This window comes from Rhinolophus hipposideros, assembly GCF_964194185.1.
Source record: "Rhinolophus hipposideros genome assembly, chromosome: 18".
NCBI lineage: Eukaryota > Metazoa > Chordata > Mammalia > Chiroptera > Rhinolophidae > Rhinolophus > Rhinolophus hipposideros.
In genome coordinates this window covers 1,542,692-1,570,633 of record NC_138064.1, presented here as the reverse complement: position 1 = coordinate 1,570,633, position 27,942 = coordinate 1,542,692, and the positions used below count along the sequence as shown (strand labels likewise).

At 44.2% G+C, this 27,942-nt stretch overlaps 1 protein-coding gene across 1 annotated transcript in view; it reads right to left on the bottom strand.

Annotated features, from left to right (window-relative positions):
* The window catches only part of ABCA13 (ATP binding cassette subfamily A member 13), a gene marked incomplete at its 5' end in the record, with an annotated part of 245,529 nt that overhangs the window by 20,151 nt on the left and 197,436 nt on the right, over nucleotides 1–27,942 (bottom strand). The window contains 5 exons of the mRNA XM_081079377.1: nucleotides 4,825–4,975; nucleotides 19,410–19,519; nucleotides 20,592–20,784; nucleotides 23,438–23,691; nucleotides 27,373–27,529. Of these exons, the coding sequence (XP_080935503.1) occupies nucleotides 4,825–4,975; nucleotides 19,410–19,519; nucleotides 20,592–20,784; nucleotides 23,438–23,691; nucleotides 27,373–27,529 (865 nt within the window). The remainder of the gene's footprint in view (nucleotides 1–4,824; nucleotides 4,976–19,409; nucleotides 19,520–20,591; nucleotides 20,785–23,437; nucleotides 23,692–27,372; nucleotides 27,530–27,942) is intronic.

Below are 27,942 nucleotides of genomic sequence, written 5' to 3'. Positions count from 1 at the left end.
CCTATAGCACCTGGGATGGGGTGAAAAGACTGGCTGTCTCTTATTTATAGCTGCTGGGGACACAGGACGGTGACAGCACGTCAGCACATAGCACCTCGGCCCCAGGACAGCTCTGACGCCCAAGCACGTCACATGTCCACAGCTTCGTTTCCCTCCAACACCTTTCATCGTTTCCCACGGGCACCCCCGCTCATTTCCTCTCTCCTCAGCAGAAGCCACTGTGCTGTACACAGGCCTGAGTGTCTATGCGGCCCTCACACTCAGCGCCTGTCATTTGTGTCCTGCTGCCATTCGTCAGCTCCTGCTCTGTCTCTGCACTGGGCTGGTCGTCTGGGGCCTCGTCCTGCGACAACGTTGTTTCCAGCTCAGCGTAACTTAAAATGCTAGAAACCATTTTCTCTGACTCTTGTGACCACAGAGATCCTAACGGAGAATTGTTTTTAAAATATTGTCCTGTGATCAAACTAGTCAGGGTCATATCTTACTTCAAATTTAGGAGAAGGACAAACTCCAAGAAAATGGGCTAATAACTGCATGTCCTAAATAACTAAATAAAACACAGCATTAAACTAGTGCATATAAATATTATGGATAAATGAATTAAAGTTAACAGTGACAATGATGAAATAGAAAGAACTTCTAAAAATAGTAGGATCATATTTAAGTTTCCAATGAAAACTCGCAACATAAACCTCTCTGTCACCTTAGGAGTGCAGCCTCAGGATAACAGAGTGAAGAAGCTGAAGGACAGCTCTGTTGTCAAGTCACGAACGTCCAGGAAACGCACAGGTAAAGCCCCCAGGCCGCGAAGCCAGAGCTGGGTCCCCTGCTGGGGAACCCACCCTGCGGTCAGCAGCGTGTCCTTACTGGAGACACCACACTGCCTGCTCCCAGACGGCTTTATAAGAACCATTCTCCCTGTGGCTCCATTCTATCCAGTTGTTTCAATTAACGTGCACTGAACAAAAATGTACTGAAATAAATTAGAAAATTGTTCAAACAAACATTCGCTTCAAAACAAGTAAAGGAACAAAAGTACTAATGGCAGCACCGCGTGACAGATGGAGACACAGCACTGGCATCGCGACAATTAGAAAGATGACAGGCTGTGGCCACTGTTTTCCTCAGAAAGGGCCTTCGGGAGGGCTGAGAGCCGTCCACAGGTGCACAGGGCCCTGGGCGATGAGGGGAGGGGGCCAGGGAGGCTTTGCTGGAAGAAACGACAGACTCTCGGGAGGCTTACGCTTCCTGGAAGGGCAGTGCAAGTAGCGGTGGGGCCAGCAAAAGCGACACACTGGGAAAACGACATCTGTCCATAAAAATTACAAAAAAATGACTGAGAATAGAATATGTGTGTATTGGACAGAAATGTTTATGTCACTGCCATCCACCTTATTCAAAGACTGGTAATATGTAAATGAAAGCCGACAAACAGAAAAAGGACCTAAAATGATCATTGAAGTACCAGGTGCTGCCGGAAGGCCTTCAGGATAAGAAGAGAACTTGTGAATAAACCTGCCAAGTTATTATAGCTTTACTTATGAAACCAGGAAGCATATACCATGTTTTCCCAATTTTACAACAGGTTCAATGGGGCAGCCCACCAATCTTGGACTGGTTACCTACAGGAAAGAGCTCAGAATACACAGGAACAAATCTATTGGTTTTATCTAAGGCTGTCTGAAAGTCATGTTTTCAGAAAGTAACAGAAAATGGTCAAATAAGTATTTTGTTGGGCTTTCCTGCACTCAGGACTCCTGTCAAAATAATGGCAAACCAATTATGGTTGGAAAAATACTGTCCAGACCCCAAAATGGAGACCTCTCTCTGCTTTTAGATATTTTAACAGCACCTCTCTCTGCTTTTAGGCATTTTCCTCTCATAAAGTTCTAGAAATTGTACTACACTTACACTTAAGGCCAGAGTCTGGGACCACTCATCTTTCTGTGCCCAGGGCTTAATCATCTCTACACAGAACAGACCTTCATAAATTTTGTTTGAACCAAAATAAGTCGTGCAGAGACTCACATATACATCTGTTTGATTCTAAAGCCAAAATGTTTCCACTAGCACGTGTGATGGCCACATGAAAATTTTCCATGAGATTGAAGCTCAAAATGAGGTGTTAGGTAGGAAAAAGGAGCCCAAAATTTAAGACAGAAATGTCCCTCTTATGACCCTCCCTCTGACTGTTTCCTCCTGCCACCCATTCCTCCTTTCTCAAAGCTTCTAGCTCCTTCTAACACAAGTGACAGGATGAAAAGTTGAGGATGGAAGTCCGGTCTGCACAGGAGACAGAAGGGGCAGGACGCAGCCAGGCTCCTGGCAGGTGCTGAGGGCTCCCCCTTTCCAGACCACAGGAAACCGAATGCAGATGTCCAGGCACCACCCCACGGGTAGCACAATGTGGTGACTCTGGTAGGACAGTCTGAAACGACCTTACATGCGTCTCCGGTGCTCCAGGACGTGGTGTCGCCCTGTGTGCTAAGTCATTTGGTTATAACATAATTTCTTTTACCAGGTTCATGAATTCAGGCTCAGATATGGCCATTGCACAAAAGTACATAGTGTAGACAATGGGGAAAACTAAAATCCTTACATCAACTGGGCAAGCTTCAATTCAAGCTGAATGAAGAAAGGCATCGTTTTCTTGTGTAATCCAAGGATGGGGGAAGGAGCCACAGGACCATACACAGAAATGAGCAAAGGCCAGCTGGGACCTGGAGCGCAGACGGCCCAGTCCAAGGTGGGGCCTCTCAGGGTGGGAGGAAGTGCGGCCAGCTCTCGGGGCCTCCGCTAGAATCAGAGAGGACGCTGGTGGCTGTCCTAGCACAATGAAAGCAGACAGCAGCCTGGAGAAGAGAGCCAGTGTGTGCAGCAGACACGCCAGGAAATCCCAGCTGTGTCTACGCGTCCTGAGGGCTGGAGGTGAGGTGCACAGCTGGGGCCCAACGCCAGCCCTGAGGACGGGGCAGAGGAGCTCCCGGCAGACGAGCCCCGCCATAACCCCCTGCCATCCCCACTTCTTTGGTGACCAAAGGGGCATGGAAAATAAGACTGAGCCATCTGACTAACTGTGTCCTGAACATACCAAGCACCACTCAGAACATGGGTCTGGAGAGCTTTGTGCAATTTCCAAACAAGACCCAGCACACCTCGGGCCTGTGACCTGGGAGGTCCCCTGTCCCACCTGGGCCTCAGCTCCCCATTCGTCAGGCAGGTGATAAGCATCTGATCTCCCTCAGGTGTTTGCTGTGAAACTCAGAATGGTGCCTGGCCCAGAATGACAACTGAAACGCTGCCTGGAACTGTCGTCTTGTGGAATTTTGTAATAATCCTCTGATCAGCAATGCTAAGCACATTAGAATGATATGCCTATTTCAAATATTCCATTCCATATTTCAAATATTTCATTATTTCTAAGATTTACAGGAGAGGGTTTGCCAGGAGGGAGCCAACGTCTCTGGAAACACGTGCTGAAATGTTAGAGGTCTCTGAGCAATCCTGTCTGTCAAATCAGTTGTAGTTTCAAGAAAGAAATGAAGCCAGTTCCTAATTGGCAACCATTAAAACTATTTTTCTCAGTGAAGGATGTGGAAAAGCGAGCCTGTAAGACAGCTGTGTATCAGCGGCCATCACAGGCTGGCAGGAAGCGCCAAGCCTCACTGTATTAACAAGAACTGTTTCAAAGGGTGCATTGTCCCAGGATGAGAAAGGGGCCAGCTCACGGGGCCTGCCAAGCATCCACCTCTTTAATCAGAAACTAACCGAGGGAGCTGACAAAGATAAACACCTGTTAAAGGCTGAGCCCCTATCAGCTGGATTTCAATAGCTGCTTCACTGCAGTGAGCAGGGCTCCCGGGAGCCAACGGCTGTCTTTTCACTAAGATGGAAGGTGGTGGAGGGAGCAGGACCCCTGTGGGGACGTGGGGAGAGTCTGCCCTCGTCTCACTCAGGGCTGCGGAGCATAAATGGGAAAGGGGGCTGGAAACATCCCACAACAGCACAGAGAATGAGTTTCCGTGGAGCGGTGAAGGCGACGGCGGTCGGCTTTGTCTCCTCTGAAACCTGGGACGCTCCATCCCCCGCAGAATCTCACTGAAAAGGCATCACTAAGCCTCTTATGTCTGCCCCTTGTTCAGAGTTGCCCCAACTTGCAAAGTAGAGAGCACCCCAGGCTCTCAGCGGTGAGGTGCAGAAAAGGTAAGACTATGCCTTAAGCACCTGCCATTCTGGTGTCTGCCCATGTGGAACGTCCCGTGAGCTGTCAGTCAAAGCTGTCCACTCTGCTTGGCTGACCACCGCTCAGCGCAGGAGAATGGCAGCTGCGTCTTGCCCTCTCACTGCTGCACCCCCGCCTCACTCAGGGATGAGGGGGGGTCTGCAGCTTCCAGCCTCCTGCGCCCCCAGGAGGAGCCCGGCAGGCAGTTGTCAGGAAGAAGGTTGTCCTTTCCAACCCACCTCCAAAGCCCTCACCTCGTCTGACCCTCCTCTGGCCGCCCAGGGGATACAAAGTCTATGACGTCTGTCCCTAAATACAAAGTATCAGGCCGGCGATGTGAAAGGCACTGGGAGGAAACGAGTGGGAAGGAAACAAAGGGGCAATGCGTGCCACACGTCATCTCCTACTCCATGACTACCTCACACAGACCTGTTTAAAACACATCATGTAAATATAACAGAAACACATTTCAGCATAATCATCATGGTGAGAACCTCATCCAGTTGCATTTATCAGACAGTGTGGTTCCTTCTTGTGGGTTAAGACATCCTGTTGGGATTCCTGGGGGTGGGGGCCTTTTTCTGGAGAAGCCGCGGCCTCACCTGACGGATGCGTGGCTTTGGAATCCCGCGCAGGCTGCAGTAATAACGCAGGTGCTCCCACCCAGTCAGGAATTGGTCCAGTGCGTCCTGCTGTGGACAGTAGCCGACACGGAGGCCTACCAGGCCAGCGGAAGACAGAGCCACGTCCTCTCTGCAAAGAGAAGCAGCAGCACCGTCTGCAAAATTCAGCTTCTCAGACAACATCTCCCATTTCTCCAACCTGGCCCATAATTAAGAGGTTTGCTGCAGCTTGTCCTATGCAATAACTAACAGCATACATGGCTTCAATGAACGTGGAACGACCCAAGTGTCTGATGAAACAGGCTTGACTCAGGCCATGGTCGCCTTATGTGTTAAAGGAAAACATAAGCACAGAGCTTGGTAGCTGGCACACGGCTCACTCAATGAATGGCTCTCACTGCTGCCAGGTATGTGCCCACCTAAACAATTTCCATGGGCACCTAGTGAATCCATGACTGAACTATCACACAGTATCAGATTTAAAAATAAGATGTTTGTTATAACAATTATGTGTAATCTGTCATTGAACATATGGAAAGTAGAGAGATACAAAGGAAATTTTCTGGTCTCAGCCCTCAGTGATTTCTGCCATTAATTTTTGGATTACCCTACATGAGTGTGGACTGTGGATTTACAAAATGGCATCTACTTAAAGAGAATAAAAACCTCTTGTTCCTAATTTTAACATGAATACATACTCAGAAAATTGTAAAATATCAAATGTGACCACATTTAACATTGGATTGTCTTCTCATTGATGTGTTTCTACGTGTTTTTACCTAGATAAAACTGTATGGGTTGCAAAGACTCTTGAGAACACTTCAGAAAGGAAAGTTCCTATTTCCTAAATGGAAAATAACGTAAAGAAAGAGACAGCTGTACTATCTATATTCAACAAGAAAACTGATTTCAACACAACAACCTACCATTCTCCTTAAAATATTAGCTAACAGTATAGCAATCCTAAGGAAGAAAATGAAATTAGAACAGAAATTAATGAAAAAGAAAATAGGAAAAAACAATAGAGGAAGTCAACAAAACCAAAAGTTGGTTCACTGAAAATAATCTACAATCCTCTGGCAAGACTTGTCAAGAAAAAGGAAAGATGATTCAAATGACTAATATCAAGAATAAAAGAGGGAACCTTACTTCCAACCTTACAGAAACAAAAAGGTTTAAAAGGAACACAACAAATAACTGTATGCCAAAAATATTAGACCCCCACCTCACTCCAAAAATAAAAATCAACTCAAAATGGATTAAGGACTAAATGTAAGAGCCAAAACTGTAAAACTCCCAGGAGAAAGCACATGCAAAAATATTCCTGACCTTGGATTAGGCAATAGCTTCTAGATAGGACACAAAAACCATGAGCAACAAAAGAAAAGATAGGACACACACACACACACACACACACACACACAAACACTAATAAATGAATTCAGTAAAGTCGAAAGACACAAAATCAGTATAAAAAAATCAGTCACATTTCTATATACTAACAATGAACTATCAGAAATAGAAATTAAGAAAACAATTCCATCTATGATTACATCAAAAAGAATAAAATACTTAGGAATAACTTTAACCAAGGAGGTGAAAGACCTGTACACTGAAAATTATAAAACATCAAAGAAAGAAATTGAAGAAGACACAAATAAATGAAAAGATATTCCATGTTCATGGATTGGAACAATTAATATGGTTAAAATGTCCACACTACCCAAAGCAATCTACAGATTCAATACAATCCCAATATCATTTTTTTACAGAAATAGGAAAAATCCTAGAATTTGTATGGAACCACAAAATACCCTGAATAGCCAAAGCAATCTTGAGAAAAAAGAACAGAGCTGGAGGCATCATACTTCCGGATTTTAGACTATATTTAGAAAGCTATAGTAATCAAACCAGTATGGTTTTCAACAGCAAGGTGTTATAACCCCGATGGAAATGCTAAGTGGGCATGGCCTTGGGAAAATCTGTGTGGTGATGATGATGAACCTCTGAAACAAGGCAGCAGTTTAATACCTCAGCCAGAATTCCTTCTCACTGACCTGGAAGAAGACGAGCCCATCGTTATGAATATTCTTGCCTACGTCTGAGTCATTAAACCAGTATGTTCTAAGTCAAAACCACTGTCAATCACACTTGTGTGTTGTAGAAAACGTGCACCACTGTTTCACAGTTTCCACATGCACTGAGTTAAAACTCAGCCTAATCAAGACGTCGTAACTGTGTGCTTCGTGCTTCAGCACTGCTCGGGAAGGCAAGACATTTCCATTTTATGTCGGGGTCTGACACAAAATGAACTTCAAGGGACTTTTATCGTGATGCACACTGAGTAGCTTTTTTTCCCTCTATTTAATGATATAACAGATAAGAAATTCTGGAAATTAAATAAAATGTCTGGAGCACTCTGAGAGGTCTTTGCAAAACCAATGTTTTAATGTTTGAAAAGGTTTTACCAAGGTTCTACTTTTCACTTCAGGCATTTAATTTCCTTTGTATTATCAGCAGTCTGTAAGCTGCCAAAGTCATTCAAAAGAGCCAAGAAAGCACTGCTCAGTGGCCATGGTTTGATTTGCCTTCCAGTTGGCATTTTAAACCCATCCTCCCTAAACTGCTTGGAGCTTTGCAGCTCGTCCCCACGCCACCGCAGGTTCACCCGCGAACACCCCACATTCCCCATAAGGTTAGTGCAGGGCAGCTGTCACGACTGCTTCCTGCAAACCAGACGCTGTGAGCTTGTCTCATGGGTCCCTGGACGTGAGCCATATGTCAGGAGGGGACCCCGAACCCCTGGGGAAACCAGTAACTGGATTTCAGGGAGCCGCCCCTCCTTGATAGTCCACTGTGGTTCCAGAGAGAATAAGCTGCTGCCATGGGCTTTGTTTCTTAAATATGGATCCAAAAGATGTTTATGCTTCCTGCTTTGAAGGCTAGGATAAGTCTATTCTCCAGGTTTAAGCCTGTACGCATGCACACACACACACACACACATGCACTGATTCCATCATCTAATAAAGGGGAGTTCTCTCAGGCACCTCAGACTGGTATTTAAACACAAGTGCACATGCAACATAAGAGAACAGTCACCGTTTAGGAGGCACTCCTTAAGCTTTGATTTTTATTCATTTTGACTTGCTCCTTTGCTCTGGGAGAAGCCACCAATCTGATGAAGTAATGTCCTTTCAAAATAGTAAACTATACCCAATCACATTTTTATACTGCCAAGATTTTGCCTTTGTGACCACTATGAAAACACTGTGAACTCCTGGCATCAAACGGCTCATTAAATTATAGATTTCCTCTCCTCTGTGCACAGCAGCTGCCCAAAGTCTAGTCTAGTAATTTATTCGAGGAAGAGATTAACTTAATATACCACACACCTGTTTTAAAGGACTCATGGTCGCTTCTGCTCACCATCTACTTTGCTGTCACTCGGACATTCCATTGGAGGTTTCTTTCCCTTGGTGTGTCACCATTTAGGACACACAGGCCCACTTTTAGAAACTGTACAAAAACCATTAGCACAGTCCCAGTTTCTCAGGACCCCTCACCAAACACAATTCTCCTTCAGATCAGCACTAGACACAGAGCTAAGTCTAAGGATAAAATAACTTCTCTTGGGGTTGACATAAATGGATAAACTCAACTGTTCAAGCAGAGGCCTCAGACCGGGAAGAACCTAAGTCAGTGCAGTCTGAGGGGTGCACAGCTCGATAAGTGGGCGCAGGGGAAAATCGTTCTGCCCTTCTCGTCTGTGAATATTTTTATCATGGGCATGTATCGCACATTCAAAAGTATTTAAAATGAGAATGCCAAATGCCACAGCAACAGCATAAAAATATTTATCTGATTAAAAATAATTTTAAAAATAAACTGATTTTTGACACCAAAGTAGTTTCCATACAAAGCCCAGAGGCTTTAAAATATACTTCTTGATGTACCAGCTTCAAGATAAAAAGCATCATTATTCCCCGTGGAAATCACAATATATCCGTGTCATTACACATGATGATACTAAATGTTTACTTTTCATGCTAAATAATTTTGATGGTCATCTACCATGTTCAGGGTAGCAAATTATACCAAAATCCAATCTTCATTCCCATCAATCTCAGGATGCATATTTACCTTTCCCAGTTATGTCCAGGAAGAGAAAAGAAAAAGAAAATGGATCACAGTGTGCTGGTCCCTTTAAAAAAGAAGTGTGTGTTTCAGGGAAAATAAAATAGGATGTAAAACCAAAAACAAAGAAAAATAAAGACAGCATTTTCCCACAATGGTTCCTTTTCCACATTCCCAGTTGCTGAAGAATCCTTCAGTGTTCAGAAAACCCAGACTCAAGCTTTTCATTCTCAAAAATCATATTTAACTCTACTTTTCTCAATGCCCTTGTTCAAAATCTATGTGATTTTACTAACAATTGTCACCCCAATAAATTAAAAAAAAATTATGACACTAGGCTCCCAAAAATATTTTGTCATTTCCTTTCTCTTTAACTCCTCAATCTCTGAGAGAAAAAAATAAACAAAAAGAAAGGGTCTCCGCTCACATTAATTCATACTATTCCTTACCATCAGAGTTATTAACCAAAACCAGAGCTCTAACCTCCTGCTCAAAATTACATCTCTAATGTTTCCCTAAAATGCCCATAGAATTAAAAAAAAAAAAAGGCATCACACAGAACAATAATGCAATGATCTTAGAGGGCATCTCAATAGATATTAGAAAGAGTTGGGTTTTTAAAAACTATGAAAAAACTTTTGTTTGGATCACAATAAGAATTCAATTCATAAAAGAGAATATATTTTTTTAAAAAAAGTAAATAAACCTCATATCCACCCCTCACACAGGTTCTCAACCTCCTGGCTGAGAAGCAAAACGGACCCCAGCCAGTTCAACAGAGACAGGACCTTGGCATCTGGGTGCTACTGAGACAGACTGTTTTTGTGTTCTGCACTGGTTCTGAGAACTGGAGGAAAGGCAGTGAAAGTGAGAAACAAGGCTACCTCAACACAAAGAACATGCACGAGGTAAAAGCCTACTAGACACCAAGACAGAAGGGAGAGCGTGGCATCTCCACTGGGCCCCGGGCTGTATTCCTGCAGTCAATATGCAGCCAGCGCCAATGGAGGCAGACAACACAGCTCACCACTGTTGCTAATAAAACTCACCTTGATAAAGAGCTCACCTTTTCTAGGACAAGTAAAACAACACCTTAAAAATAATGTGAATCGTGCAAAAGGAACAATATCCAGAAAATTTAGTGAGAGTATGTGTCTGAAAAATTCAGGGAATGTGTTGGCATGCCCCATGAAATGCAAGATGAAGCAGCCTCAGTAAGAAACACAGTGTCCATGGAGAGAAATACTGAGATAAAACAGAAACAAAATGAAATAGGAAATCTCCTAGGATGAGAAATAATAGGCAGAAATAAGAAAGGACTGCCAGTAAACCAAAATTATTTTATTGAATTTAATTTAAAAAAACAAACAAAAATAAAGAAACACATAAATAGAAATACTATGAAGCCTTGATGTTTCCTTTGTTGACAAAGAATTAATGGGTTTTGTTTTCTTGTTTGTTTTGGTTAAATTCAGAGGGAAAAAAATAAAACATAAATATCTGAACAAAAAGCAAAGTAAGACCGACTGCCAAAAGACAATGGAGCCTTGTCCAGAAGGTTTCAAGAAAAATGTATGACCTAAGAATAATTTGTACACTCAAGGTGTTTGGAACAAGTGAAGGCAACTGAAAGTAACACACTGATATTCAAGGAATCAGAACATATATTCCCCACCCCAGTCACCCTTCATTTAAGGAAAACAACCAAATATGAGATGAATTTTACCAAAATTAGAGTTAGGCATTACTAAAATGAATGGAAAAGTTGGTGGTCAGTACTGAAACAGATTAAAATAGACATGTATCTCAATAAATGATACATGGACGCACATGCCTGTCTGTCTTTAAAGAGAGAGAAAAAATAATGCAAAAATAAAACAACCTGAACCTAAAATCCCATAACACATTATCAAGACTGAAGACGAAAAATGCAGATCGGGTGATCCTCAAACTTACGTGTCTGAAATTCAAAAAATGTGTCCCTACTGATTCTGGCAATTCAAGTTTCTGAAAGGTTCAAAGGAATACAACATGATCAAATGGGATTGCAGTGGCAATGCAAAGGGGATTTGTAGTTAATAAATCTAGACATCCAATTAAAGATGGAGATTAAATATATATTTTATCTTTACTGCCTCCCAAAAGTACATTAAAATAATATCACACACCACAGTGAAACCCAACTAATATAGAGTTTATATAAGTCTTGGCCATATAAGGTTTCATTAAGGATTTTAATGCTCAAGTATAAAATATGAGAGAATATCAAAGGAGCAATAGTTATTCAAAGGAAGTTTGCAACATGAGCAACATAAGCAAAAACAGAAACAAAATAGAAAATAAGAAGTTAAAGATATCAGAGACAATGCCGAGAGAATATTTTTAAAGAAAAATATGTCAATATTTTTACAGATAAGAGATATTACATTTATGAAAAACAAGATGCCATTTTTTATAAAACAAATAACTAGAGAGAAAAAAGAGCTCTTCAAAACATTTTTTAAAAACCATACAATCATGTTTATGATTAAAATAGAACACTTGATAAGTAGTTGGAAGGTAAAGTTGAAGAAAAACTCCCAGAAAGTAGAACCAAAAGATTAAGATATTGAAAAAAGAAGAAAACATTTGACATTCTAGGAGACCCCATGATTGAATAATGGAAGCCCAAGAAAGACATAATAGAAAAAACACAGGGAGAAAATTATGAAAGAAAATAAAATCAAGAAAACTTCTTAGCACCAAAGGAAATAAGCTTACAGATTAAAACAATCCATACAACTCCAAGCATAATAATAAATTTTTAGAAAGAAGGCCCATGCCAAAGCACATCATCATGAAATTTCAAAACACAGAAACAAAGAGAAGATCCTAAAATCTTCTAAGAAAAAAAAAAAGAGCATTCTAAAAATCAACTTATAATGCACTGAATTTCTCAAAATCAACCCTAAATCCTAGAAGAACTTTGGAGAGACAGTAGAGAAATGCATTCAAAATTCTGAGAAAATATGATTTCCAACCTAGAATTCTCAACCCAGCCAAACTATCAACAACATGTAAAAATAAATAAAGAAAATTTCTAGAAGATGCTCTAGGAAACAAAATAAAAAACTGTAAACCAAGAAAGGGACGATATGGAAATAGGAAACAGAGGATCTAATAGAAGAGAGTACCAAAGGAAGCCCAGAGTGATGGTGGAAGGTGATGCCAGAAGAGAGCTAACAGCACATCTGCGGAAGGGTCAAATACAGGTTACAGCAAAAGGCTCCAGAAACGTGTGGAAACTAAATGATATGCTTGAATGGATTGTAAAAGAACATATAATTCATAGAAAACAAATCAAATTAACAAAGACAATAACAAAAAAAAATGGTGCAGGAAGGAATGCCATGGCATTTCAGGGCTCACTGGTGAACAGTATTTATATAATCGTAACAGTGTAAACTGCTGTGTGTGTTCTTCTAAAAAGCATACAAAAAGTGAGACAGTTCAAAAGACGAAAAAAGATAACTGATATTCATGATTTAGAAGTATCAGAAAAAAATCAGCATTCATTCCAGAGAAAAAATTCAAAAAAAGAAAGTTGTGCGTAAAAGATAAATAAATATCAGCTCTCCATGTTTAAGAAAAACTGTAGAAAATCAACTAAATTCCACCAATTGAAATAATAAAGAAAACTATATGAATATTAGAAATTAGGAAGTAATAGTGTTGTCTACCAAGAAAACTGGAGATATTTAACTAAGAAAATACTAGGTCAAATAAAAGAAATCAGCAGAATGGAGGGTCACAACTTTAAAAAAAAAAAAAAACACAGCACTAAGTAGCTTCCTTTATAAACATTAACTAGTTAAACATAGAAGAGAAGGAAATGCTGTTTGCAGCACCATGGAGTTACAGGAAATGCGTGGATATAGTCACATTTAATCAAGACTATCACAGGCACTGCAAAGCGAAAGGAAGACAAGCAGCATTGAATGAGGAGGCTCAACATTATAAATCTTTCGATGCTTTTACAACCGTTTATGTCTACAAATGCTTCACAGTTGGAAGAGTCACTGGTGAGGGAGGGCTGATGTGCTCAGACAATGGACGAACCCTGATTTCAACACCCCACGCTCACATGCGAACTCTCCAACAGCTCAACGCAAGCTGTGAGTCAGAGATTGCATTTGACATTCAAAAATCTTTGGACAAAGGAAAAGAAGAGTCTCAGGCTGGTGCTCTTCCCATCCCCTGCCCCCAGCAGCCTCTCCTGTTTATTAAAGAAGATATGGTTCTACGCTAGAATATCCTTAGGAAAAAACACACTCTGAATTTATAGAAACCTCAACTGGACTTTTGTATTCAAATGTCTGGGAAAGGAAGCAATTGCCTATCATATTTCCCTTCAGTGCACATCATCCCTTAATTCACAAAATGCTTGGGGACAAGCCTCTGCCAGGGGACTCCCAGAGCCTTCCTGATACCACTCTGCAGTGACACAAACAGATGACTGGAGACGATGTAATTATCCCAGCGCAATGGTATATGGGTGCAGAAACACACTTGTGGGCACAGGATGAGGCCCAGCAAGAAGTGACACATCACAGCACACCACGCACGAGAGTGCAGCGGCCCCCTAAGTACTGAAAGCACTTTCCACCTGACACAATCACCTTCGCGGTCCCAGCTGTGCGTTGAGCCTGTCGGTGTTGGGTCAGAAAAGATGTCCTGAATGCCACCAGCCACACCTAAGGTGACAGGTAATGACATGTGAGCAGCACAAGGCAAACGTGGACAGGTGCCTGTGCAGAGAACAGGCGTCCTGCTCTCCAACTAAGAGCATCTCGGCACGTCCTGCACTCGGTGCTTCCTTCCCGTAGGAGCGCCATGCAGAAGACACTGACGTCTCCCAGAAACACGACGAACGCGCAGTGACCAGCCGTGCGTGTGCTCTGAGGTCCACGCTGACGGCTGAGTTTGGGGCGCTCTGTGGTCTGCGCCCTCTGCCGTGTCCTCGCCGGACCCGGAAATAGGCACAGCTTTCTTTTACAGATAAGACTGTTAGAGCTTGGAGGTACTTGGCTCCAGCAAAGGAAAATGCTAATAGCAATGTAAGCATGTGGAGAGCAGTGTCGAGGACACGCTGGCACAGAAACCCGGGGGGTTACAAGGCAGGTGTGTCTGCCAGGGGTCCTGAAAACCACTTCTGACGTGTGACCCCAAACACGGGTGAAACGAGTGAGAAACTGTACTGTTATTGCAACTGTGCAGGTGCATATGCGTGCATACTACCATGTGTAGGTAGATATGTAGACAGATTCTCTCTTTTCAAAACTGGGGACTCCAAGAATAAAAATCACTTTCATGTAAGACTAGAGAAGATTTCCCTTCATTGCTTTCCTGACTCTGTATTAGTGTTGTTAAATTGCCATTGAATTTAAAATGGGAGAGAAACAAATTTTCAAGTAATTCCTAGTTGGTGAGGTTATGATTGAAACTATTCTAATTTGTGATTCACGTTAGTCTAAAGGATGATAAGGCCTTTTATAAGCAATAAGTGAGTGCTAGGTTTTTTCACTGGTATTGTAGTGCTTTACCTGAAGCAGAGTAATCTGTGTACAAATTCCCCTGTGCTATGCCCATAACACGTAGCGATTTGATGGGGTTATAGCACTTAACAGTTACTGCTCACATGAATTCTACAACACTGGGCATTTCAGAGGGGAAGAAACACAGGGAGAAGGTCTGTCCCGACTGCACACGGTGAAATGGTGCAGGCGCCAAAAATGCTGGTCTCAGCTGGGAAGAGAAAGCCGGTGTCTGAACCGAGTGTTTCTACTATTTACTGTTTAATTCCCTGACAACCTGCATTTCCTGCAAAAATACATGCTCCTTCTGATATCTGTCAGCTGCCTTTCAAAAACAACGTGATGTCTTGCTGGGCCCTTTTTTCACATTTTAGGCAATAAGTCTATAGATTATTGTTTCTTTGTGTGTGTGTTCCTTTCTTTCAAATAATTCGGTGAAAAGCCAGAGCATGAGATTTGGAGCTGAAAATTAGACCCAAAGCCTCTGCCCCTTTCTAGAAGCCTATCTCTGGTATGCCACTTAACCCTCTGAATCTCACATTGCTTATTAGTTAAATGAGGAGAATATCCTATTCCCAAGGTTGTTACAATAATAGAAGAGATCAAGAGTGCTAAGCCCGTAACGTAATGCTTAGCGACTGGCAGAGTTGCCAAAACTGGGGCTATTGTTATTAGCATTTATTTTGTCCAGGGGTTGCAAACGCAAACGCTTTCAGGACCCCAACAGTAGACCTGAACACGCGAGGGTATGAGCAGTGAGGCAGCATGGAACGTGGGACTGTACCACGGGGGCAGTGCGCGTCCTGACGCAGGGCTGTCCACTCCAGAACGGAGACCCTGCGCTGGCCGAGCAGACACCACACGGCTTGGGCCTGCAGTCTCCCGCCTGTGACCCCTGTCATCAAATCAGGAGCACGTGACACTTCACCCCAGTTGTAATGGTCAGTTTTGAAATGAATTCTTTAGATATGTTCTCAAGTTTGGGGCTGTGAATTCATAAAGTTTAAAAATTAAACGAGAGCACTGTTCTCTTCTTGAGACATGATGTCTCACAGCAAGACGTCATGTTGTTTTTGAAAGGCAGCTGACAGACACCTCACAGGAAAGGGATTTAATGTAAGAAATGTCTGAATCTACGTGTTGCAGTTTGGTACAATGTGATCAGCTTCATGGGCAGTAGGTGCCATGTTCCCCCGAAAATAAGACCTCGCCAGACAGTCAGCGCAAATGCGTCTTTTGGAGCAAAAATTAATATAAGACCTGGTCTTATACTCTATTATATAAGACTGGGATTCTATTCTATTCTATTCTATTCTATTCTATTCTATTCTATTCTATTCTATTCTATTCTATTACATTATATATTATATTATATTATAGACCGGGTTTTATATTATAATAAAATAAGACCGGGTCTTATATTAATGCTCCAAAAGACGCATTAGAACTGATCATCTAGCCAGGTCTTATTTTCGGGGAAACACGGTATATCTCAGCCCTCTAAGTGGCTAAAAACTCCATTGTGTTCTAATTACCCATTGAATTCCTTGAATTCCAACGTACAATTAACATTACAAATACTTAAGGTTAAAACTATAATTAATGCGAGTGTGATTTCGTTATAATTAAACTAATTATACAGATACATAGCCCAATAAGGGACTGAAGACCATTATGGAGATGTAAATTCGTTCTTGCTTTCAAGAGCAGCTATTTGGATTTCATTTTCCAATTATTTTAGACATGATGGAATGAAATTATAAGGGAGAGAATCAGCCTGCCAGGGATGAGAAAATAAACCACATATTTTTGTTTCCTTTTGAATTCTGATTATTTTGTCCATATGTACTTATAAACAAAGAAGTCACCAAAAAAAGGCACCACCCAAACAAAGACACCTTCTCACTTCTACTTCAGGGAAAATCAACAACAGTACTTGACAGAGCCTCAATTACACGCAGCATGCGTCCCCTCCAGAATGTTAAGTAGAAACTACAACTCTGTTCCCAACACCTCAAACACTTCCTTGACTGATAAATTCTCTCCATTTTCTCTTCTTGAACATACTTAGCTCCCAATGTTGACTTTGTATCAGTTGACACAGACTGACCAAAGTATAATCATATTATTTGCCCGTTCACCGCAAGCTGTAAGTTAAGAGCCAATGCGGATGGCAAAGTGATTAAACAGGTAGCGTTTGCAGTGAGGTGGCTAAGTTTTCAGGTCTCTAACATCCCTCATTTAAGTGGAAAGGGAATAGTCTGTAAGTGACGTATGCCTGCTACCGGGCAAGGTGGCTTCCACAGGAGACCTCATCGCGTGTTCATTCAAGCACTTGAGTTGTCATTATCCTAGAACACAGATGAGAAACCTGGACTGGCGGGAAAGGAGGAAAGACAGGAAAAGGGAGAGCTGAAGGAGCAAACGGGATAACCAGGCACAAGCAAGCTTTCGGATACATTGTACATCTGTCAGAAGGAAGCCAGAAGGATAGAACCCAAAACAGACAAACCCTAATTTTTCACCTCTGAGGCGAGGATGACTGGAAAGCAATTAATTATCTTGAAAACTGGATAAATGAAAAGGAAAAAAACAAACATTCACCTGTCATTTTTTATATGAACTATACCTCTGGATAATCAAATAAAATATAGTGAAAGCAACTCCTTATAAAAGTATTCAAGCTGGGAAATGAAAACAAAGGGATAAGAGTTAAGATATCACCCTTTTGAAATCTCCACTGAATGAAAGAATGCATTAATCGAGACTACTAACACTAAAAGAGTAGAGACCAGGTTAAGACATGCCTCTTGAGAGCAAGCAGTGCAGCCCCTGCTTAGTCAGCAGGTGGCCTGACTGAGCCTCTGCTCTGGCCACGTCCAACTTCATCATCTCTAATAATCAGCAAAGTCTACAGGCAGCTCCGTCTCCAAGTCCAAGGGCCCAGGATCAAGAGCGAGACGGTAAAGGAGATGGAACAGAAACCCATAGATCGCGCCACTTCAAAGTCGTACCAAGTTACGACAAACGAGCAAGATCAAACTGTGTGTCTTGGCACACCCTTGGGTTACAAAGCCGGTCAGAACCCACTGAGTGGGAAGGGCTGTGTTGGGAAGCGTAACCCTGGGTCAGCTGTCAGGGTTTTATTTCCTAGCCTGAGTCTTGGTTACAAGAAAGTTGGCCTTACAACAATGCACAACGCTACATGTTTTCACAATCAGGACAGGGTTACCCTTGAAGGGGAGAACCGCCAGGAAAGGGGTCTAGGTCTTGTGCTAGTTCTTAAGTTGGGTACAGATTATAAACATGTGTTCACTTTGCGAAAACTCATGGAGATATTCTTTTCTACATGCAACTTACACTTCAACAGAAACTTTTACAAAGGAATTTTCTAAAATATCAAACCAAGGAACACAAGATTTTGAATATCTAGAAATACCCTTCAATGCAAATTTTCAAAAGACTAAATCAAACTTATATATGTCATTTAGAGAATGATGGTAGCAATAATATCACTCATTAAATTTTTAGGATCAAGATAAAGCTGTAACAAAAAGCATATTTATAAACTTAATGATTCAATTATTTATTTAAAGAAAAAATATTTTAAAAATCATTAAATCAAGAAGTTAAAAATAAAACAACAAAACTATTAGGTTGGAGCAAAAGTAATTGCAGGTTTTGTAATTTTTAATCTTTTAAACCACAATTACTTTTGCATCAACCTAACAGATTGAGAAAAGTATGTTGGAAAGGTTAATAAGAATAACAAAATATAATAAATTTGGAAACTGAGTTGAGTTGCTAAAGAAATTCAACCTTTCATTCTTTTTGAAGTAAAATAGTCAAAGTCTGAAAAGTACAAAGGTAATTTTATACGAAAAAAATCACAAGCATACAGGTATAAGGCTAGAATGAAAATGAAAATCTTATGATGATAATTATACCTCTCTGGCAAAGTAGTTAAAATTTTTCAGTTGAGTTTTGTAAGAAAATATAAATTGTCAAAATATAACAAAAATAAAACTAATTTAATAGTAAAGATTAGAAATGACAGATTTCAACAAAATTCATTTTTCTTATGAATCACAAATTTAAAATACTATATAAAATTTAGCAAACAAGAAAGATTTAAATCCATGACAAAATAAAGTTTTGTCAGATCAATGATCAAAAATATTTCATTTACAATTATAAATATGTGAAGAGAAAAAGAACTATAAAATATATTGATGTGTATGAATGCTAAATTAGTAAGTCAGAGAAAGACAAACACCATATGATCTCACTTACATGTGGATTCTAAAGAACAAAATAAACGAACAAACCATAAAAGGAAAGAAGTGCGGGGTGCAGAATGGACATAGGACATCCATATTGGGACACACATGATGGCCCGTCGAGGACGAGCTAGAAAACAGCAGTACTGCCCGAAAGAGGAGGCCCAGGTGGCTGGATGGAAACCAGCCAGCCCCTCTGACCACCTCAGGCCACGGGACATTCAGGACATTGGAAGCTGTATCCGACGATGAAGCAAGAAGGACCAGGTACTGGCTGTACCCTGCTCACCTGAGTGATACAAGCAGCGAGCAAATACCTGCCACGTGTGTGGCCTCCAAGGGAGTCAGACTGCCTGCTTCTGCTGTCGTGGCCTGATCCTCTGCTATGGCCACACGTACTGAGCTCACTTCATTGGCATTCGCAGACCCTTTGTCTCCTTCTGAGGAGCAGTACTGAAGGTACATTTGGGGGAAATGATGTCTGTGGATTTTGTTCCGCAGACCAAGGGCATGCGGGGGTTTTCTGGCTCCATTACCAACTCTACAGGCAACAAACAGGATTACATCTGGATTTTACCCCGTGGGAGTCCTGATGATGGCATGTCCTGAGCTCGGAGGGATGTCCCCACTCAGCATTTTGAATATGGTGCTCTTCCCAGCTCCATTCACCCCCAGAAGCCCGAAGCACTGAGAGGAGAAAACAAGTTAAACAATAAAATCAAAATTACATCAGAAACAGCACTTGCTTTCTGCTACCTGTGAGGTGCCATTTTCGGTTGTGATGCTCGTGACAAGTCAGTGATTAGAACCCACATGTACATGACATCGTGGTTGGTTCAGGGACCTGGAGCATCTCTTCACAAACTTCCCCAGCCTTCTCTTACCCCGTGGCGTATAGCTGATGTCTGAAGCCACGGTAAGAACAGCTGGATAGATGGCAGAGGTCGCCTAGCTAGTCTTGCCATTGAGCACAAACCAACCACAGGACGAGCTCCAGTTAGCACCCTGTCCTGCTCAACCACGGACAGTGTCACGATGTCCCCCAGTCACTGTAGAGGTCTCCTGGCTTCTCTGCACCACCAAAAGCTCACAGGGGACGCACCTGCTATACCCTTGGGGCAGCTCATGGCTGCCACTCACGACATAACCTGCCTTGAATTTCTCAGGAGCTTGGAACATGAGTGCAAGGTTCTCTCTTACTTTTAACAGTTAATGAAAGTAATCATTTCTGGAGCTGATTTCCTTATGCAATTAAGCACAAATCAGGAACACTTCCAGGGCTTCTGTCAGTTCTGATTAAACATTTCTTCTCGGATTAATGCCACCTCCACGGAGCAAAGCATCTGAGCTACAGCTATGCTGTGTCACCTTCTTTACTGTCCAGGACAGCATTTCACCAGACGAGCTTAACTGGCCATTTAAAGACTCATGAACTCTAAGGAAGAGGCAGCAGTGGTTTCCTGAGCTAACTGGACTCATAAAGTGTTGGCACTCAGTAAAAAGTCACCCACACAATCACTAAATCTCCCCAAGGACATGAAGTTTTAAAATTATGAAACAGAATAAAGACCATCCCTCAATCAGCAAAGTTCTCACTAGAGAAAGAGCCAAGAGAGTGCCTACTGATTTTGCAGACGTTTCTGAAATGTGAAGGCTTCTCTGGGCACTGACTTCAGATCTTCTGAGAATAACACAAGCAGATCAATAACTAGAGTCACACAGGTTTGCAACCAAAAGGGTAGAACTAGGCACTTCTTACCTCTCCTCTCTTGATGCCCACACTTATGTCTTGCACAGCAGTGGTCGTCTTGAAAAAGCTCCGGTAACTTTTACTAAGGTTGTATAACACAAGGATGTCCCCACTGGTTCGTCCTCTCAATACCCTCATTTGCTCTTTCTCAACATCTGTGTCCTTACAAGACGTGAATGTGCTTTGGATGGCAGAGCGAGCCCTGGGAAGACAAAGTCAGAGTTTATTCACACCAGGGGAATCAGGCTAGAAGAATCCAGAGAGAGAGGAAGGTCAGAGACCTGTCCAAACAGAAGGGATGACCTTGGGACTCCAGTGTCAGCTCTGGGCCACGATCCCTAGCTCTGCCGGCCTGACCACTGACAACCAGCAAGAATCACTGTCCCTCCACGGTCGTGAAGGGAACAGTCATGTTCCTGAAGACAGGGAGAGCACAGACCCCAAACTAGAACCACTTTTCAACTGTATGAAAGATAAAATCACGCCAGACTTCGTGCTAGATGGAAAAAGAATTTATCACAAAATTACTTGTAAGGAATCAAGTTGTCTAAGCAATTTTAGCCAATAGGTCATTTAATAAATTAGACTGTCCATAAAAGCACCCAGACATCACAATTCTGCAGTGCATGTCAGACTGTGAAAAGGACTGCACAGCAAGCCAGGGCCCAGCACCCTGCACAGCATGGCTAATAGGCGTCTGTCAGGTGAACACAAAGTCATGCCCAGCTCTGACGTATCCACTCAAAATCTGAGCTGCTCAGTTTTCAATCTTCCTATGATTTTCAATCTGGTGCATTTTAACTTCCGAGTAAATTTCAATTTCCCTGTAAACGGTAACACGCTGACATGTGAATCATTAAATGGGTTCAGAGCACTGAGTTGGTGTCGTACCAGCCTGACGCTGCCTCCCATGCCAACGGGCACGCCGCCGGGGCTTAGACCCTGTGGAGACCTGGGTTCTTACAGACAAGCAAGGCCAGCGGCATGACCACTGGACGGGCAGTGCCCAGAGGGCACGGAAGCGAGGTGGTGGGCTCACTGGTTGGCACCGATGCCAGCAGCCGGCGCTGGTCGTGGACGCTGTGTAGCTGGACAGGCAGGCACTGCTGGGCCCTCCTACACTTTGCCATGAGGCAGCTAAGACAGTGGACACGATTTCCTGCATGAAGGACTTACAGCCGAGCAGAGCAAGGAACATATAGACACTGTAAACCAACACCGACACACCCTGCTGAAGAAAGACAGGCTGTAAGGGCCACAGCCAGCTCTGGGAGGCAGCGAGGGTACAGGGGGAGATGCCGGGAGTGGGACGGGTCAGTCCTGGCAGATGGCCAGACCAGGCTGGTGACCAGGTGTGTCACGAGTGCTTCCCGGCGCACAAGGTGTCTGACCGGAGGGGCCTGGTCACATACCTTGGGCTTTGTCCTTCAGGCAACGGTCAGCGGCCTGCTTAGACGTGGATTGTAAATTGTAAAAAGAAATTAATCTGGTGACACCACCACGCTAACTGTCATATGTAAGAGAGTGGGAGGCAACCAGCGTCTAAATTAGATTAACTTCCAGCTCTGTAATCTCCATGTTGACAAAGAACAACAAATACTGACTATTTACCGTGGGTACAGAGGTGTTCTTCTAGAATACGGTTTAACTTAAACTCTACAAAGCAAGGGTAACACAAGTTAAAGAAAGTCTTCTCCTTAAGGAAAATCTTTCATGCTGCGGGAGAACAGAGCAGCCTGAGGTCTGCCCAGTGGGATTCTACAGCAGTTTTAAAACATTCAACCAGGGAGAGCTGATTACAGAATCAATTATGTTTAAAAGGCCCTCAGAATTCTATTCCAATCTCAGTCAGATACTGAAAGCCCTCCCAGAGTGAGTGTGGCCCATTCTCTCCCCATGAGCAGGTTAAAGGGGCTACGAGGGAGTGACGCCAGCATCATGGCAGCATAAGATGCCCCTTCTTATTGTGCCCCATTTTTAACTAGCGATTAGGCATCCACCCACGAACAGGAGTGCTCTGTGGGATCCAACACCACACGCCAAGGAAACAGATCGTGAAATGACTGAAAGGGGACAATTCTCTAAGAGGATCGACAAAAAAATATCAATAGTTTATCTTTATAATTTTTAGTAGGTTCTCCTAAACCTACTAAAAATGGTCCTAATTAGAAATTTCTCCATGGAGATTCCCTCACTTGGAAAGAACAAGTCATGGATTTAGGCCCCACGGGTCAGGGAAGGACCGTTGTAGACCCTACACAAGAAAGCACATTCCTTCCTTATCTACTTAACTGTGTTGGCTGACATTTCAGACATCCTTGCAGGGCCACCTGAATCCTACCTGGAAGACGTACACACACGCACACGTACAGAGCACGTCCAAGATCTGTATTCACACACATACCGTCGTGCTGATGTTTGTCCTCGCCTGACAAACAGAAGACGGCATCAACACAACAGGGTCTGCGAGGACCCGTGGGTGTCGGCACTGGGTTTCCAGGCACTCCTGCTTCTAGGAGTTAAGCCATTGCACCCCAAACATAAATTACTTTATCATCCAAATTCACCTCCCGTGCTTCCATCAAAGTGAAAGGGAAATCGAGTCATTTGAAAGGGAAAAATTCATTGAGCCACTTCAGTCACTGGAACAATTATCTCACAGGTTGGCGCCTTATCTTCTGACATTCTCCCTCATGTCCATGCCTCATACCAATCAAGAAGAGACAACAAGGAAAGCAACATAAAGCCTAACTCAGCAGAACTGTGAGCGCCCACCAGACACATTTCTTGTGGCCTCCAGGGGGGAGGTCTTCTCTCCCTCTTCGTTCAGAAGTCGGAGCCTCTCCAGAACCTACCTGCAGCTCCGCACCAGGTCCCAGTGCAGGAGAAGCCTTACGAGGAGAAGAACCGAGCCTTGCAAGGCCAGCTGCACGAAGATCCAGCCCAGGAAGCTCATCTCAAAGGGAGTCACGTAGGAATCGACGCCGAAGCCGTGCGTCAGGTCGTACTGGATCTGATTGTAGCAGAGTTCTATCAGGCCTTGGCCCAGGCAGAACTGAGGGAAAATGGTGAAGACCCACTTGAGGACGTCGTAGATGTCCTGTAAATTCTGGGCAGGAAAGGAAAGAGCAAAGAAGTCCAATGAAACACCCCTCACAACTGCCAGGTCCCTGTGTCCCTGCGTCCCAGGTCCTCACAGGCCCAGCCGCTGGATGACAGGCCAGAGGGCAGCAGACCAAAGGGGAGCATCCGACTGCGCAGCCACACGCTCTCAGAACTGGACCCAGCTGGGGTCCCCTCACCGTCTTCCTTCAGACGTCTCCCTATGGAATGGGGGTGTCTGTCCCATGCCTGCCCCACCCTCCCACTTGGAAACACATGACTCAACTGCTTCACAGGTTCACAGCCGGAGAGGGATTTTGCCTCAGGGTGAACCGTACCTCAGTCACCCACACCTGATCTGGATGAGATTTCCATGACGTTTTGGACTTTAGAGTTGGTGCTGAAACGAGCTAAGGCTTTGGGGACTGTCAGGTGGAATGAATGTATTTTTCATGTGAGAAGGTCATGCATTTGGGGGGAGTCAGGGGTGGAATGCTATGGACTGGAAACCGGAGACCCTACAATTCACATGTGGGTTTTGGGGGGTGACTAGGATTTGATGGAGGCATGAGGGTGGGGCCATGATGGGATTAGTGTCCTTTAGGAGAACGGGAAGACACATCAGAGCTTCCCATCTCCCTGTGACATGAGGACACCCTGAGAAGGTAGCCATGTGCCAGGCAGAGAGGTTCCACCTGAATCTACAGGCACCTTGATCTCGGACTTGCAGCCCCAGAACTGTGAGAAACACGTCTGCTGTTTAGGGCGCCCGGTCTGTGCTGTGTGTCAGCAGCCCAGGCTAAGACATGTGGGCAACAGTAACCGTCACAGGTGACACTAGTTTTAATTGAGTGGGTAATAGTAGCAGCTGTGTAGAATGCCTACTTAATACTTAGTGTATACTAACTGCTAAATCTATGTAGTTGTCATCATTAAACCTGTCAGAATGAAGTGCTGCTACAAGAACAATGAGGAATAAGGGAGGAGATAGAAACAGATCAAACAGTATGTAATCGTAGAGAAAACAGAACAGCACAAAAAGACAAGCTGTATATTTGAACAATATAATTTCTAAATTGAATACACGTAAAAATTCAGCACCTCCTTTAAACTTGTTTACTGTCTTTAGCACCAGTGCTTTATGAAGACCAGTTTTATTTCATAATGAGGTTAAATTATTACAATGTTAATCATCGTCCACTAGGTGCTTTCTGCAAAATACTCTGTGCTTCCCGTTTTACTGAACCTTTTTTCATTTCATTCTCCCAATAAATGGACAAGGTACTGGGAAATAACACTGTTACCAGTAAGGAAACAAAGTCTGCAGGGGCGGGTTCATGTGTCCAGGCCACAGCTAGGCCGGGCCACCCCCTTGCCCCGGATTCTGGCCCAGATTCTGGCCCCCGAGCATGAGGTCTCCCCAGCAAGGGACGCAGCGTTTGTGGCAGAGGCATTGAGATGCCACCCACTGTGTGACCGTTACACTCAGTGTGGCTACTTTAAGGGGCTTCGCCCAGAAAGACCCAGGAAGCGCTGGGGGTAGCAGGAGAAGTTGACTCACTCTGACTGTCTTTCTCTCCTTATGTTCTAGTTCAATAATGAATTCAAGCAACAGGATCAGTATTGAAATCCAGGACCACCCGTAATCTCTGGGAGCAAAACCATTATAACGTGTACGTGCAATTCACACAGGGAATGCGTCGTGTCATAAATACTAAAGACTAGGCCCATCAGTTGTCGGTATTGTATTTCACAGGTGGGGGCCAGTTTTCCCTCAGAATACAACCTGAGAGCCCAATAGGACACGCGTAGTCTTAAACAGTGGGATGATTTGGGGCAAGAGAAAAATTCAGTAAACACTTTAGGAACGTGTGTTGTTACATTACGGTTTACTGTCTTTTGCAAATAGACAGAGACAGGAAAATGTGGAAGCCCCATTGAATTTTCCTTTAGTTCTTATCTTCATTGATAGCATTCTTTAGAGATTTCAACCAGTCGTAAAGGGACTTATTAATCCTACTTCTCACTGTCAATCACTCATTTACAATGTTTCTTAAGCAAACAATATCAAAAAAAGAGCAGAAGAGAAGGCCTTAGCAAAGCACCAAAATGCCTTCTGTTATTTGTGAACAACCGAGCTAGACCCACTTCCTGCTGATTTCTCCCCAAGCCACTGCTTGTAAGTGGCAGGGACAAGGCCCCCCACGGCCTGTATTAGCCTCTCAGGGAGGCCAAGCCTCCCGCCAGTTACCTCCCTGGGTCTGTACCCTCCTCCTGCCTTCCTCTTCCTTCTGTGATTGTCCCCGGGACCAGGTCTCTGCCTTCACTCTCTGACCGTGGGGATGACCGACCTGAGTCAGTTTTCCTCCTCACCTTTGTGCATGGCCAACATCTCTCACGGCCGTGTCATTCGAGGACTGATGGGGGACGAGGAGAGCGGTGCACTGCCTGTGCTAATTTCCACTTCCTCATCAAGCTAAAGCTAATCCACTGGCGTCAAGTTTGCTATTCAAAGGCTCGGTACTCTAATACACATTCGTGTCAATAGTCGGTCCGCCAGAATCACCGCGATAGCGGCTTCCTTCACTGACTGCATAATGATGTCTACACATCACAGCTTCTGTGCCGCCTGAGGCTCCACAACAATCAGGACGTGAGCCCTCACTGGTGTGTTAGTCTCACAGGTCCACTCACGAGCACGTGACCCTGCCACCCCAGGGGAGCACGTGAGTCCACCCCTGACTCACTGGAGATAAGACCAGCAGCATGGCCACCAGAACTAGGAGCGCTGGGCCCTGTCCAGGCTGCTTTGTCAGCCCTCGAGTCAATCCAACACGCAGGACTGAGGACCTGGGGTCCATGCACAGAGCGTGGAGGCGGGGAGAACAGCGCAGGCAGAGCTGAGAAAGGAAAGCCACGAAGACAAGGACTGAGACGGGCAGAGGTGGGAGCACGCTCTGAAGTCCTCCCACTGAGAGCACAGGGCAGACCGAGCGCAGGAAGTGAGCTAAAGCGGCGGCGGCCCGGAGCCAGGCCTCCTGGGAGGGGCCAGTGGAGAGCACGGCAGGACAGGTGGGATATGCCCGCAGAGCGGGCTTCAGTCCACCGGGACGCCTGGAGGACATGACACCCCCAAAGTGACGTGCTCGTGCGAAAGGCCTGCAGGAGACAGGGTCCTCTGAGACCTTACCAGACAAACGTTCCTTAACCACGGAGGCCACTCCCAGGACAGCCCCAAAAGTACCAAAGTAAATGGGTCCTGGGGGGAGGGCAGAATGGCCCAGGTAACCCGACCCACTGTGGCCTGAGCGTGAGGCTAGCTCTGCAGCCAATCCTGCCTGTAGCTTCTGACCCCCAGAGAAAGGTCAGGACCTGATCCTGCGACATTCGCCCGCACACATCTGTCTTCCGGCCATCAGTGAGTCACTCACCAGCACATGGGCTGGCAGTGAACACGTCCGTGGAGTGACAGAAACTGCACTTCTTTGTCAGCTGCCACCAGCCTGGGTGTGGCTCTCATGATGGCACAGAGGTTTTTGTTAACGGGAGTCAGTTTGTCTTTGGGGAGGTTCAAGACGGTGGATGTTACTAGCACATTTCCAATCCATTTCAGTTGGAAAAGCAACAGAGTAGACCTGTCCAGCCCCTCTTGCTGGAGGCCTCGCGAGGCCAGGCGGGGCTCACTGACCTGAGCTCTGGAGACGATGGCCAGTAAGCGGGGCATGGTGGTCATCAGCATGGTGCACAGGCCGAAGATGAAGTTCACAGAGATGTAGGAGATGAAAGCAACGTCCGGACTGGAGAAGGCTCTGGACATCAGGTACATCCAAGGAAGAGTTGCGTATCTGAAAAGTCAGGTGAAAACTCACGCTTATATCCCTGTAACCTTTATCTGTATGAAGACTGAATTACAGATGAGTTGTAGGCCTACCCACTTTTCCTCACTTAGTGAACAGTTTTCTGGGGACTCTGCAGAGGGTCAGAACCTGGGTCATGGCACCTGTGGGACTGGACTTGCAGCTCGGGCCGTTGTGAGAAGGTCAGCGGACATCCCCCCGGTTCTTCTCCAAGGGGCGTCCTGGGCTGTGCCCCGTCCGACCGTACCAGTCAAGCAGGAATTACAGCTGTTTGTTGCAGTGAGGACTATGTGCTATTGGGACATATTGGGCTGCGGAGCTGTGTGTGAAAACAACACGTGAAGATAAAACCAAAAAGCTTCCTTTCCAAAGTGCGTGCCGGGCACCACCCAGTGATGCCA